The sequence below is a fragment of the Pan troglodytes genome, chromosome 7 (genome assembly GCF_028858775.2).
Source record: "Pan troglodytes isolate AG18354 chromosome 7, NHGRI_mPanTro3-v2.0_pri, whole genome shotgun sequence".
In the NCBI taxonomy this organism is placed as follows: Eukaryota; Metazoa; Chordata; class Mammalia; order Primates; family Hominidae; genus Pan; species Pan troglodytes.
Window position 1 is genome coordinate 62,676,783 of NC_072405.2, and position 13,017 is coordinate 62,689,799.

General features: G+C 44.0%; 1 protein-coding gene across 10 annotated transcripts in view; it reads right to left on the reverse strand.

The window, feature by feature from the left end:
• The window catches only part of LYPLA1 (lysophospholipase 1), a 54,925-nt gene extending 42,648 nt beyond the window's left edge, over window positions 1-12,277 (reverse strand). For 2 of the 10 annotated variants that reach the window (XM_016959485.4, XM_063817102.1), the window contains exons 1-2: window positions 12,019-12,266; window positions 11,171-11,202 (exon numbers count right to left, since the gene is read on the reverse strand). In XM_016959485.4, coding sequence (XP_016814974.1) covers window positions 11,171-11,202; window positions 12,019-12,087 — 101 coding nt within the window. In that variant the 5' untranslated portion in view covers window positions 12,088-12,266. Of the gene's footprint in view, window positions 1-11,170; window positions 11,203-11,613 lie in introns of all 10 variants that reach the window. The other 8 variants (XM_519760.4, XM_009455399.3, XM_063817103.1 and 5 more) reach the window with 8 other exon arrangements.
• Between the last annotated feature and the right edge of the window lie 740 nt (window positions 12,278-13,017).

Consider the following 13,017-nt stretch of genomic DNA (forward strand, 5'->3'; position numbering starts at 1 on the left):
GCCTCGACCTCCCAGGCTCAGGCGATCCTCCCACCTCAGCCTCCTAAGTAGCTGGGATTACAGGCACACTCTACCATGGCTGGCCAATTTTTTGTATTCTTTGTAGAAGGTGGATGATACGGTTTGGCTGTGTCCCTGCCAAAATCTTACCTCGAATTGTAATAATCCCCATGTGTAGGGAGACCCCCTGAAACTATTGCTACGGAATAAAAGATGAAATGCTCCTGATTATTGTAAATACAAAATTGCATGCAGGATTGTGTAAAGACAATGCCAGGTTGGACTGCCAGAACGAGCCAACAGTGTGTGATGTGCTTCCCCCTGCAAAGAGCCTATGAATGGATGTGCAATCACGGAGGATTCACATCACCAAGATTCCTATCCCAGAAAAGCAGATGTTCATAGCTCTGGGAACAGAATGCGACCCTTGTGGAGAGCCTATAAACGGACGCATTGGGGATGCCTGTCCACATGGATAAGATAGGGCTATAAACGCCCTCATCTTGCCACGGCTCTTCTAGGCCTCTTTAGGGTTAAGACATACTCCCCTTCTGGGAATTTCTGGTCTAACCAGTTGTCTAGCTTCACATCCTGTTTCTATGGATTGTTTGTAACCAGCTTTTGCTGCAACTGTTACTGCTGATTAATATCTTGCTAATCATAGGTTATGGAAAGACTGTGTTTCTGTTTTAAGGCTCTATTAGAAATTACTGATGCACACACTATATTGTAAATTCTTATCTCTGTATACTGTACTTCTACGTACAAATGTACTATACTTCTACATACAAATGTTATGCTAAAGAATTATTTCATCCCCATGTGACCATCTCACCTCATAATCAAATGACCCTAAATCCCTCACTAACCTACCCCCGCCCTCACTAAACTAATAAATGCTGGTATATCCAGTGCATTGTTGGCACCGCGGGACCAGAAGACAGTGACCCCCCTGGACCCAGCTTTCACTATCTTGTGTGTGTCTATTATTTCTCAACCTACCGATCTGCCTGGGAACAAAGAGAGAGCCCCATTGCATTGCGGGCTGCTGGCCAGATCCCGCAATACCCATGTGTCAAGGGTGGGATCAGGTAGAGATAATTGAATCACAGGGGTGGTTTCCCCCATGCTGTTCTTATGACAGTGAGTTCTCATTTGATCTGACGGTTTTATAAGGGGCTTCCCCCTTCGCTCAGCTCTCATTTCTCTCTCCTGCCACCCTGTGAAGAGGTGCCTTCCACCTTTCCTGAGGCCTCCCCAGCCATGCAGAACTGTGAGTGAATTAAACCTCTTTTCTTTATAAATTACCCAGTTTCGGTAATTATTTATAGCAGCAAGAGAACTAATACACAGGGTTTTGCCATGTTGCCCAGATTGATCTCAAACTCCTAGGCTCAAGCCATCCTCCCACCTCAGCCTCCCGAAGTGATAGGATTACAGGTGTGAGCCACCATGCCTGGCTCCAACCTCCATTCTACATAAGAAATACTAAGAACCAGGCAGGGCATGGTGGCTCATGCCTGTAATCCCAGCACTTTGGGAGGCCGAGGTGGGCGGATCACCTGAGGTCAGGAGTTTGAGACCAACCTGGCCAACACGGTGAAACCCTGTTTCTACTAAAAATACAAAAATTAGCCGGGCACAGTGGCGGGCACCTGTAATCCCAGCTACTCAGAAGACTGAGGCAGAGAATCGCTTGAACCCAGGAGGCGGAGGTTGCAGTGAGCCGAGATCACGCCACTGCACTCTAGCCTGGGCAACAAGAGCAAAACTGTCTCAAAAAAAGAAAAAGAAAAGAAAAGAAAAGGAAAGGAAAGAAAAAGAAAAGAAAAGAAAAGAAGAAAGGAAGGAAGGAAAGAAAGAAAAGGAAGGAAGGAAGGAGAAATACTAAGAACCCTTATATGAGAAAAAGAAATAGGAATCTTGGGTTCTAGTCCCCACTCAGCCACTATCTAAAAGTGTGGTCACAGACAGTTCCGTCAGTCTGGTGGTTCTCAGAAGTGTGACCCCCAGACCTGTACTATCAGTATCCAATGAGAACTTGTTAGAAATGCAAATTCTGGCCAGGCACACTGGCTCATGCCTGTAATCCCAGCACTTTGGGAGGCCCAGATGGGAAGACAGTTTGAGCCCAGGAGTTAGACTAACCTGGGCAACATACTGAGACCCTCATCTCTACAAAAACTTTAAAAAATAGCCAGGCATGGTGGCATGCAGCTGTACTTCCAGTCACTTGGGAGGCTGAACCCAGGAGGTCAAGGCTGCAGTGAGCTGTGTTCACGCCACTGCACTCCAGCCTGGGCAACAGAGTGAGAGACCCTGTCGAAGCAAGGAGGAGGAGGAGGAGGAAGAGGAGGAGGGGGAGGCAGCGGCGGCAGAGGAGATGGAAGAGGCAGAGGCGGCGGCGGAGGAGAACCCTGTCGAAGTCAGGGGGAGGAGGAGGAGGAGAAAGACGGAAGAGAAGGAGGAGGAGAAGGAGAAAGAAGGAAGAGAAGGAGAAGGAGGAGAAGGAGAAAGAAGGAAGAGAAGGAGAAGGAGGAGAAGGAGAAAGAAGGAAGAGAAGGAGGGGGAAGAGAAGGTGGAGGAGGAGAAGGAGGAGACAGAGAGAGAAGGAGGAAGAGGAGGAGAAGGAGAAGAGAAGGAAGAGGAGGAAGAAAGAAGAAAGAAGAAGAGGAGGCATGCAGACAAATTCCTTGGTCTCATTCCAGACCCACTCAATCAGAAACTGGCAGTGGGGCCCAAGAATCAAGTCTTTCAAGTGATTTTGATGCATGCTATAGTATGAGAATCATGCCTTTCTAGTTCTCAGTTTTCCCATCCATAATCAGGAGCTAGATGTACTGGATGATTCAAAGGTCTATACAGGTTATAAAAATCTGACTCCAACCATATTAATATAAAAAGGATGGCCAAGCTGTAGCCAACTCTTTTGATAATTTTCAATGACAATGAAAAACTCAAGATTTAAGAATTCTGGCTGGGTGTAGTGGCTCACACCTGTAATGCCAGCACTTTGGGAAGCCAAGGTGGACAGACTGCTTGAGCTCAGGAGTTTGAGACCAGCCTAGGCCACATAATGAGACCCTGTCTCTACTTAAAAACAAAACAAAACAAAACAAAATCAGGACCTGTGTGGTGGCATGCACACATATTATTTCCATTTGTTCATTATCCTGTAGTAATATGGGTGTAGAACAGAGATTCTGTCTGGGTTTGTAAAAGAAACACCACTCATCCCCAACCCCATTCATGTAGCACGTTATTCTTATGAACTCTCCTATCAGTCCCAATCAGTCTTACCAACTAACTAGACAAGAAAAAAAATGACCTAAGACAGATCAGATTCTTGACTGAACACCAGAAGTAGGGTTGATATAAGTCAGAGCTAGGATCGTTCACTTTTGGATAACACGAGTGTGTCCACACTGAGAATTATGCAAATCTACAGAAAGAAGCAAGTGAGAGACCATAAGACCAGGGAAACGTAGTGAGAATAATGGTGTAGTTGAACAGTGTTCCCCCCAAATTCACATCCACCTGAAACCTCGGAATGTGACTTTATTTAAAAATAGGCTCTTTGCAGATTTCCTTAGTTAAGGGTTGAGATCACACTTGATTAGGGTGAGCCCTAAATCCAATAACTGGCGTCCTCCTAAGAGGAGGAGAGAACAGAAACACAGCAAAGGTCACATGAAGACAGAGGCAGAGGTTGGGGGTATGGTGCCTGAGGCCAAGGAAAGCCGGGAGTTATCAGAAACTGAAGAGGCAAGGACGGATCTTCCGTTAAAGAGAATGTATGTGGCCCTGTTGACAGCTTGGTTTTGGACTTTTGGCCTGTTTAACTGTGAGAATGAACTTCTGTTGTTTTTAATCCATCTAGTTTGTGGTTATTTATAATGGCAGCCTTAGGAGACTAATACATGTGGTGATTGATGTTCCTCGTATGTCTCGCCCTTTAATTCTTTATTTATTCATTTATTTGTCCAACAAATACTTAGTGCTATTACATGTCCTATACTATTCTAGCACTGGGAATACAGTATTAATTTAAACAAAACACAAAAAATCCCTGTGCTGAGGTATATTTTATGGTATGTGAATTTTATCTTAATGAAAGTTTATTAAAGAAACCTTTGCCTTCATGGACTTTATATGCCAGTGGGCTGCCCTTCTATCCTTCCACAAATTCTAATTTTTGTTTAAGCTAGTTGAACAGTTTTCTATTCCTTGTAATTAAATGATCTCCAAATCACATTCTATAATTCTATTATTAACAGTTCTTGATTACAGGAAGACTTGCAAACTTATTACGGTCACAAAACATATCCATGTTGCCAATTTATTTTAAATCCTCACCTTGTTTGACCTCTCAGTAAAATCTGATCCAGTCAACCACTTATCTTTCAAACATTCTTCTCTATACTTTTATAATCTCCTTGGTCTAGGAAATGTCACAGGGACTGGTAATACAGATAAGTAATTCCTGGAATACATCGGGGCTGGGGAGTAGCAGGGAGGGGGACACATGAAGAGAACCAAGCTTTCCACCAGGTCTTTCCTCCTCCTTGTTTCCCCTTAATTGGAACTGAGCTTTCAGGTGTGATATTCAGCAGATGGGGAGAGGTCCCATGAATGAAGCATAGCTGTGAGCTGGTGTAACTGGAGGGGCGCACTCCACAGTTGCACTGTTGGCCAGAACCCCCCAAGAACAGAAGTCAGGTTCCTCACGGAATTACAAATATGGAAAGGGAGAAGGCTATAATAAACCCTGTGGTGCTGGGCTGCAATTGGAAGAATCATTATAAACTCAAGATTTTGAATACTTATAAATACTAAAACTGATATGTGTGTACATATGTATGTATTTGCATATATTCTTAGCTCTGTCCACTGCAAGGGTCTAGATCTGGGAGCACACATAGCATCCAGATCTCACTGTCTACTAAAAGGAACCAGGGTTCTTGGAAAAATGGCTGAGTCCAGGACTAGAGCAGGAAACATATAACACAATCCTAGAAAAAATCTTGTACCATAAAGTGAGGAAGTGATCAAGTAAGAATGAGGATATGTCCAAAAGACACCGAGTACTAGCTTGAAAGGGTTACTGTGGCCAACTAAAGGACAATTTGGACATCAAAATAAATAACTAGATTGTTATCCTCTGAATACAATAGGAATCCAAGAGTCTGTACTGATTTAAAATTTTGCAACAAATGAGTATCTACATAAGTAATAAATAAAGGAGAAAGGAAAGCTCTACCCCACAGTAGACTGCTAAATAATAAATCCAGAATGAAGGAATTTTTTTTTTTTTGAGACTGAGTCTCACTGTCGCCTAGGCTGGAGTACAGTGGCACCATCTTGGCTCACTGCAACCTCCAGCTCCCAAGTAGATGGGACAACAGGCATGCACCATCCTGTCCAGCTAGTTTTTTAATTTTTAGTAGAGACGAGGTTTCGTCATGTTGGCCAGGCTGGTACTGAACTACTGACCTCAGATGATCCTCCTGCCTCAGCCTCCCAAAGTGCTGGAATTACAGGCATGAGCCACTGCACCCAGCCAGAACAAAGGAAATTTAATGAAAAGACCATATTTTAACTTTAAACATTTAAATATCATAAGATATTCGGCAACTCCCACAACAATAGATTCTGGCAATAATCATTAATGGGTGCTAAATCCATGGGTGAACATATGGTGGGGATCAGGAATATGTTATAATATCAAGGTATCTCCCCACAAAATATTTTTTAATATTTTAATTACATATTCAATATTTTAAATATTTCATATATTTATTATTTTAATGTGGAGAAACCTGGCAGACACCATCTTAACCAAGTGATAAAACACATCAATAACAACAAAATCATCATGAGGTCTGCCTAATATGATGCACTGTTATGGACACAGCAACACCCCTATAGTGTTACTGTCAAAAAGGTATAAATCACAAAACATCAGATAAACCCAAACTGAGGGACATTCTACAAAGTAACTGGCTTACACTTTTTTTTTTTTTTTTTGGTAGAGACAGGGTCTGGCTGTTGCCCAGGCTGGTCTCAAACAGCTGGGCTCAAGCGATTCTCATGCTCAGCTTCCCAAAGCACTGGTATTACCATACCCGGCCTGTATTCTTGACAAAGTGTCAAGGTCATGAAAGACAAGGACTGTTTCAGAATAAAGAAAACTAAAGAGAAATGATAAGTAGAGGCAATATGTGATCCTGGACTGATAAAGGACATTATTGGCTCAAACCAATGAAATGTGAATGGAGCTGGTGGATTAGACCGTAGTATCCCATCAGTGTTAACTTCTTAATGATGGTTGTACTGGAGTGTCCTCGTACTTAAAAATGTACACTGAAGAATTAAGCTGTAATGAGGCAACACGCCTGCAACTTATTCTTTAATAGTTCAGAAATATTAACAATTGGGTAATTTGGGTGAAAGGTATAAGGAACTATAAATGTTATTTCTGCAACTTTTATGTAAATTTCAAGTTATTTAAAATGAAAAGTTAAAAAGTTTAAAACATAACAGAATAGAACATAACCTATTAAATAAATCTGAGTCCAGGCATGACACAGCGGTTCATGCCTGTAATCCCAGGGAGGGACTGGGAGGCCAAAGTGGGCAAATCACTTGAGGTCAGGAGTTCGAGACCAGCTTGGACAACATGGCAAAACCCCGCTCTACTAAAAATACAAAAATCTGACTGGACACTGTGGCTCACGCCTGTAATCCCAGCACTTTGGGAGGCTGAGGAGGGCAGATTATGAGGTCAGGAGTTTGAGATCAGCCTGACCAACATGGTGAAACCCCCCCGTCTCTACTAAAAATACAAAAAAAATTAGCCAGGCATGGTGGTGCGTGCCTGTAATCCCAGCTACTCATGAGGCTGAGGCAGGAGAATCACTTGAACTCAGGAGGCAGAGGTTGCAGTGAGCCAAGATCACGCCACTACACTCCAGCCTGGACGACAGAGCGAGACAAGGTCTCAAAAAAAAAAAAAAAAAAAATTAGCCGGGCGTGGCGGCACACACCTATAGTCCCAGCTACTTGGGAGGCTGAGGCAGCAGAACTGCTTGAACCTGGGAGGTGGAAGTTCAGTGAGCCGAGATCGCACCACTGCACTCCAGCCTGGCTGGGTGACAGTGCGAGATTCTGTCTCAAAAAATAAACAAACAAATAAATAAATAAATAGAAAATAAATCTGAGTCCATACTAACTAAATGGGGAGTAGCAGATTAATAAAAAAAATGGAATGACAAAAAAAAAAGGAATGACAGAATTGGAAAATCACACTGTAGAAATGATTGACTCAAGCAATTATCAATGGATGGTAAAAATATTGGGTGAAAGCTTGATGAACAACTTGCATAGTCACAAAGTATCCCCCCGCAACTTGCTTTTTAATTACAAAGGAAAGTAACTGCAGTCGAGACCTGGAAGATACCACCTTAATCAAAAGATCGAAGTTACAACAATAAAAGGACTCAGCATCATTAGTCTACTGATGCGTGCAATGAATAGGACATATTGTTTACATGGTATTTATACCAGAAATGCATAAACTGAATCTAATCATGAGTAAATACACAAACCCAAATTAAAGGACTAGCCTGTTCTCTGCAGAAGTGTCAATGTCGTGAAAGACAAAAGAAAATCTAGGGAATTGTTCCAGATTAAAAGAGACAAAAGAGACTAAAGAGATGTGATAACTAAATATAATGTATGACTAGGGAGGAGATAGCTATAAAGGATATTAATGGAACAATCTGGCAAAGGTTGAATGCATAATATATTAGATAATACTAAACGTCAAATTTAATGGGATAACTTTTCTGTGATTATATAATGTTTAAAATACCCTAGTCCTTCTCACCCACAGTTTTGTTTTCCATGGTTTCAGCTGCCCACAGTCAACTGTGGTTCGAAAATATTACATGGAAAATTCCAGAAATAAACAGTGGGGGATGCTCTAAAACCCCTAGTGGATGCCTGAATCCATGGATAACACCAAACCCTATATATACTATGTTTTTTCCTATACATAATGCTTGTGATAAAGTTTATTGTGTAAATTAGACATAGGAAGAGATTAACAATAATAAAACAATTATAACAATATGCCAACATCACTTCTCTTGCACTTTGGGGCCATCATTAAGCAATGTAAGGCTTATTTGGATAAAAGCACTACAGGCTGGGCGAGGTGGCTCATGCCTGTATTCCCAGCACTTTGGGAGGCCGAGGCAGGCAGATCGCTTGAGGTCAAGAGTTCCAGACTGGCTTGGCCAACATGATGAAACCCCGTCTCTACTAAAAATACAAAAATTAGCCGGGTGTGGTGGTGCACGCCTGTAGTCCCAGCTACTCAGGAGGCTGAGGCAGGAGAGTTGCTTGAACCTGGAGAGCGGAGGTTGCAGTGAGCCATGATCGTGTCACTGCATTCCAGCCTGGGTGACAGAGCAAGACTCTGTCTCAAAAAAAAAAAGCAAAACAATACCACAACAGTTGACCTGATAACCCAGATGGCTACCAAGTGACTAACAGATGGTGAATGCATATAGCATGGATACGCTAGGTAAAGGAATGATTCGTGTCCTGGGTGAGACGGAATGACATTTCATCACAATACTCAGAATGGTGTACAATTCAGGCCAGGCATGGTGGCTCATGCCTGTAATCCCAGCACTGCGGGAGGCCGAGGTAGGTGGATCACTAGAGGTCAGGAGTTCAAGACCACCCTGGCCAACATGGCAAAACCCCATCTCTACTAAAAATACAAAAAAATTAGCTGGACGTGGTAGCACGCGACTGTAATCTCAGCTACGCCGGAGGCTGAGGCACAAGAATCACTTGAACCCGAGTGGCAGAGGTTGAAGGGAGCCGAGATCGTGCCACTGCACTCCAGCCTGGGTGACAGAGTGAGACTCCATCTCAAAAAATAATAATAAAATAAATAAAAAAGAATGGTGTATAATTTTAAACTTATAAAGTATTTCTGGAATTTTTCATTTAGTATTTTCAAACCACAGTTAACCACGGGTAACTGAAACCATGGGAAGCAAAACTGCAGGTAAGGGGAGACTACAATATCTTAAATATTAAATTGCCACTTGTCAGGCTGACAGGTTCAAAGTTTCATCATGCACTCATGGAACCAGTCTAGAGTCAGCCTTTCCTTAGCATTATCCCACCAAATAATTTCAGAACTGGAGACCTTTTTCTTTCATCACAACAGGTTAAAAAGGAGGATACTTTTTTAATATAAACTTAACTTTTGGTCAAGATGTAATGGATGTTCTTGGTATTTTTGATCCTAATAGTCTTCACCATTTTTACTTTTAGCTTCAGTCTGTGGAATCTGCCTAGACTGAAGGGTTTTTTTTTGCTTGAACTAATAATTCAGGCATAGAAGTGCTCATTATTGGCAAAGTTAGAGGGTAGCAACCTTCTCCCTGACTTGCAACATCAAGAAAGGTTTGGCCATAAAATAGAGATTCTGCTATTCGAGTTTCATTTGGTAAAATAAGTTCATCATTTTCACAGGACCACTGGATTGCCAGAAAGAGTGCTGCAACCTTTTCTGTAACTCCATACAAAGTTTGTATTACATAACTCGACTTATTAGGCAAAAAATAGGAATCACTTTTAAGTGGTGGCTCACGCCTGTAATCCCAGCACTTTGGGAGGCTCAGGCGGGCGGATCATTTGAGGTCAGGAGTTCGAGACCAGCGTGACCAACATGGCAAAACTCTGTCTCTACTAAAAATCCAAAAATTAGCTGGCATGGTGGCAAGCAACTGTAGTCCCAGCTACTCGGGAGGCCCAGGAACCCAGAAGGTGGAGGTTGCAGTGAGTCAAGATCACACCACTGCCCTCCAGCCAGGGCAACACAGCAGACCCTGTCTCCAAACAAACAAACAAAAATCTAGCCTAATGGCATTTTTTTTTTTTTTGAGTCTCACTCTGTGGCCCAGGCTGGAGTGCAGTCATGCAATCTTGGCTCACTGAAGCCTCTGCCTCCCAGGTTCAAGTGATTCTCTTCTCTCAGCCTCCCTAGCAGCTGGGATTACAGGCATGCACCACCACACCCGGGTAATTTTTATATTTTTAATAGAGATGGGGTTTCACCATATTGGCCAAGCTGGTGTTGAACTCTTGACATCAAGTGAACTACCCACCTCGGCCTCCCAAAGTGCTGGGATTACAGGTGTGAGCCACCGCGCCCAGCCCCAATGGTTCATTTTAAAGAAAATTTAGTCGTTCTGGGGCTACTTTATCAAAATTTATTTATCTTCAGTTTTCCTCTATTTCTGCAATTTTTCAACAACATTCATATTTTGCTTAAGTTTCACAGATTATCACCAATTTAAACATAAAAACAAAAACATCTCAATATAGAAAAAGTTTGAGTAAAAGATAAATCATGTATCTAAAGTTAGTACAACAGGCCAGGCTCAGGCAGCTCCCACCTCTAATCTCTGTGCTTTGAGAGGCTGAGGCTGAAGGATCACTTGAGCCCAGGAGTTCAAAGATGCAGTGAGCTAAGATCCTGCAACTGCACTCCAGCCTGGGCAACAGAGAGAGCCCTTGTCTCTACAAATAATAACAAAAGAAAAAAGCAAACAAACAAAAAATAAAATAAAAATAAGTAGTTAGTACAACAAATTGTTTGATAAGCCTCCAAATAAATCTTTGAGTTGCCTCCCCTGCCTTTCAACTCATTAGAGTGAACATCTAATCCCTCTATTCAGAATGCTGCATGCCTTATGTTGCCACTAGTTCTCTTATCAAAATCAACTAGTTCTTCTCTTCAATCTGCTCTGAAATTTTAACTGCTCTGGAGAGCTCTCAATTGCACACCGTCCCTACTAACATTCCACGGATCTCTGGTATCCAATACCCAAAGCAACTAATGAGGAATTTGCAATTTTAATATGTTCCAGAAACCAGAGTTAAAAAATCAATAAACCCACGATGATAAGGGGAAAATTCTGAGGGTTTTCAAAACATAAAATCACCGCACTGTAAGATACATTAACTGGCAATCTTTTAAAATACCATTTTAGCGCCCTTAAACATTAAACCTTTGAACGCGTAAACAAAAGTTGCATGACCCAGTTTCATTACTGTTACTATTAATAATAGTGGTACCTACCCAGTATCTCCCAATCCATGCAGGAAAATCACCTATAAGAGAAGAGGAAAATTAATAAGCAATGCCTAAATAAGCCCACACAGGATTGTTACACACTAGCTTTGCTTAAGGTGGAAAACGGAACGAAACCTACGAGAGAATTACACAACACTATCTTCGGCGACTTAATCTCTAATGACCTCTTTTAAATGGCAAAAATTCTGATCAACTTCTCCCTTTATTTCCTGAGATAATGAATGGGGGGGGGGGTAGCACTGAGAGGTCCCAGTTAGACACTGAGTGCAAATGATCACATTCTAAGAAAAACAGTTTATCTCTTTCAAGTCAAATCAGGAACATCTCACATATCCTGTAGAATTTTTCCATTGCAAAAGCAAGCTTCCGGAGGCAAAAATAAGTTTGACTTTTCATACACGAGTTTTCTAAAAAACAGTACGTCTGACCTTGTAGGACACTCAATCTTCAAACTTCTTTCATTGAGGATAAGAGTGCGAGGTGACAATAAGGCGATTTCCTGGCAGACTTAGGTTTCCCTCACCCACACACCAGGCAGAAACACGCTGCAGAGGCTGACGCCGTGCCCTAGGCCGGCCCGCGGGGGTCCCGGGGCCGCACTTTCTCCGCAATGCAGGAAGGAGCTGGGGACTGGCCCTCGCGCCGGCTGTGACCCCCCGGATGCCCCCGCCCCCCGCGGACCCGGCCGCGCGGACCATTCGCACCCCACCCGGGCCGGGAGGAGCGTCCTCGTCCGCAGGCCGCCACGCGCCCGCAACGCCCACACCGCGCGAGGGGCAATCACCGGTGGCTGGCCCAGTGGACCCCTCCGAGCCCACGCCTACGCCACTCACCGCAGCGGTGGCCTTCCGGGCGGCGGGCACGATGGCGGGCAGCGGGGTTGACATGTTATTGCCGCACATACACCGCCTCAGCTCACAGCGCAAGCGGAAGGAAGAGCGGGCGCCCGGCCGCGGCCCAAGGGCGTGCGAGCGGCGAGTCCCGGCCGGCCCCACCGGGCGCACGCTTAGGCGCGTGCGCGCCAACGCGGCCCCGCGCTACCTTCCGCGCGCGCCCGCGCGTCCAGGGTCCGCCCTGCCCTGCCCCTCGCCCGCCGCCCCTCCCTCGGCGCCTCACAATGTCCGGGCGGCTCCCTCCCTCCGATTGGCTGCGGCGGCAGCGCGGACCTGGCTGCGCTTTCGCCACACCACGCAGCCTGCGCATGCTCAGTGCTAGCTGGGGAAAATGTGCTCTCAGGTGCAGGCTGAGGGCTGGTCTCTTGGGTCTTGGTTTAGGTTTTTGCTTTTCTGGCGCTGTAGTGAAAAGAATGAGCCCCAGAGCCAATTCACCCAACCCCAGGTGCTCCTTGGTTTCCTGCGGCCGGGGTCTATTCATTTGTAAAAGTCTGGATGGACTGGGAGACGTTGATGGAGCTTTTGCAGTATTTCCGTTTGGGGCTACAGCAGTATGTAGATTTGGGTTCAACTTACCTTCTTTAAACTTTAGTTGGAAAGGGTAACATTTGTCACCAGAAATCCACTACTTCCCTAACTTGATCGACAACACTTATTGATGTACGGATATTGACACAGTACAGGTTTAAGTGAGAGGTAAAGCCAGCTGGTCTTCTGGGTCGGTTGGGGACTTGGAGAACTTTTCTGTCTTACAAGAGGATTGTAAAATGCACCAACAGCACTCTGTAGCTAGGATTGTAAAACGCACCAATCAGCACTTTGTGGCTAGCTAGAGGTTTGTAAAATGCACCAATCAGTACCCTGTAAAATGGGCTAATCAGTGTTCTGTAAAGTGGACCAATCCGCAGGACGTGGGCAGGGACAAATAAGGAAATAAAA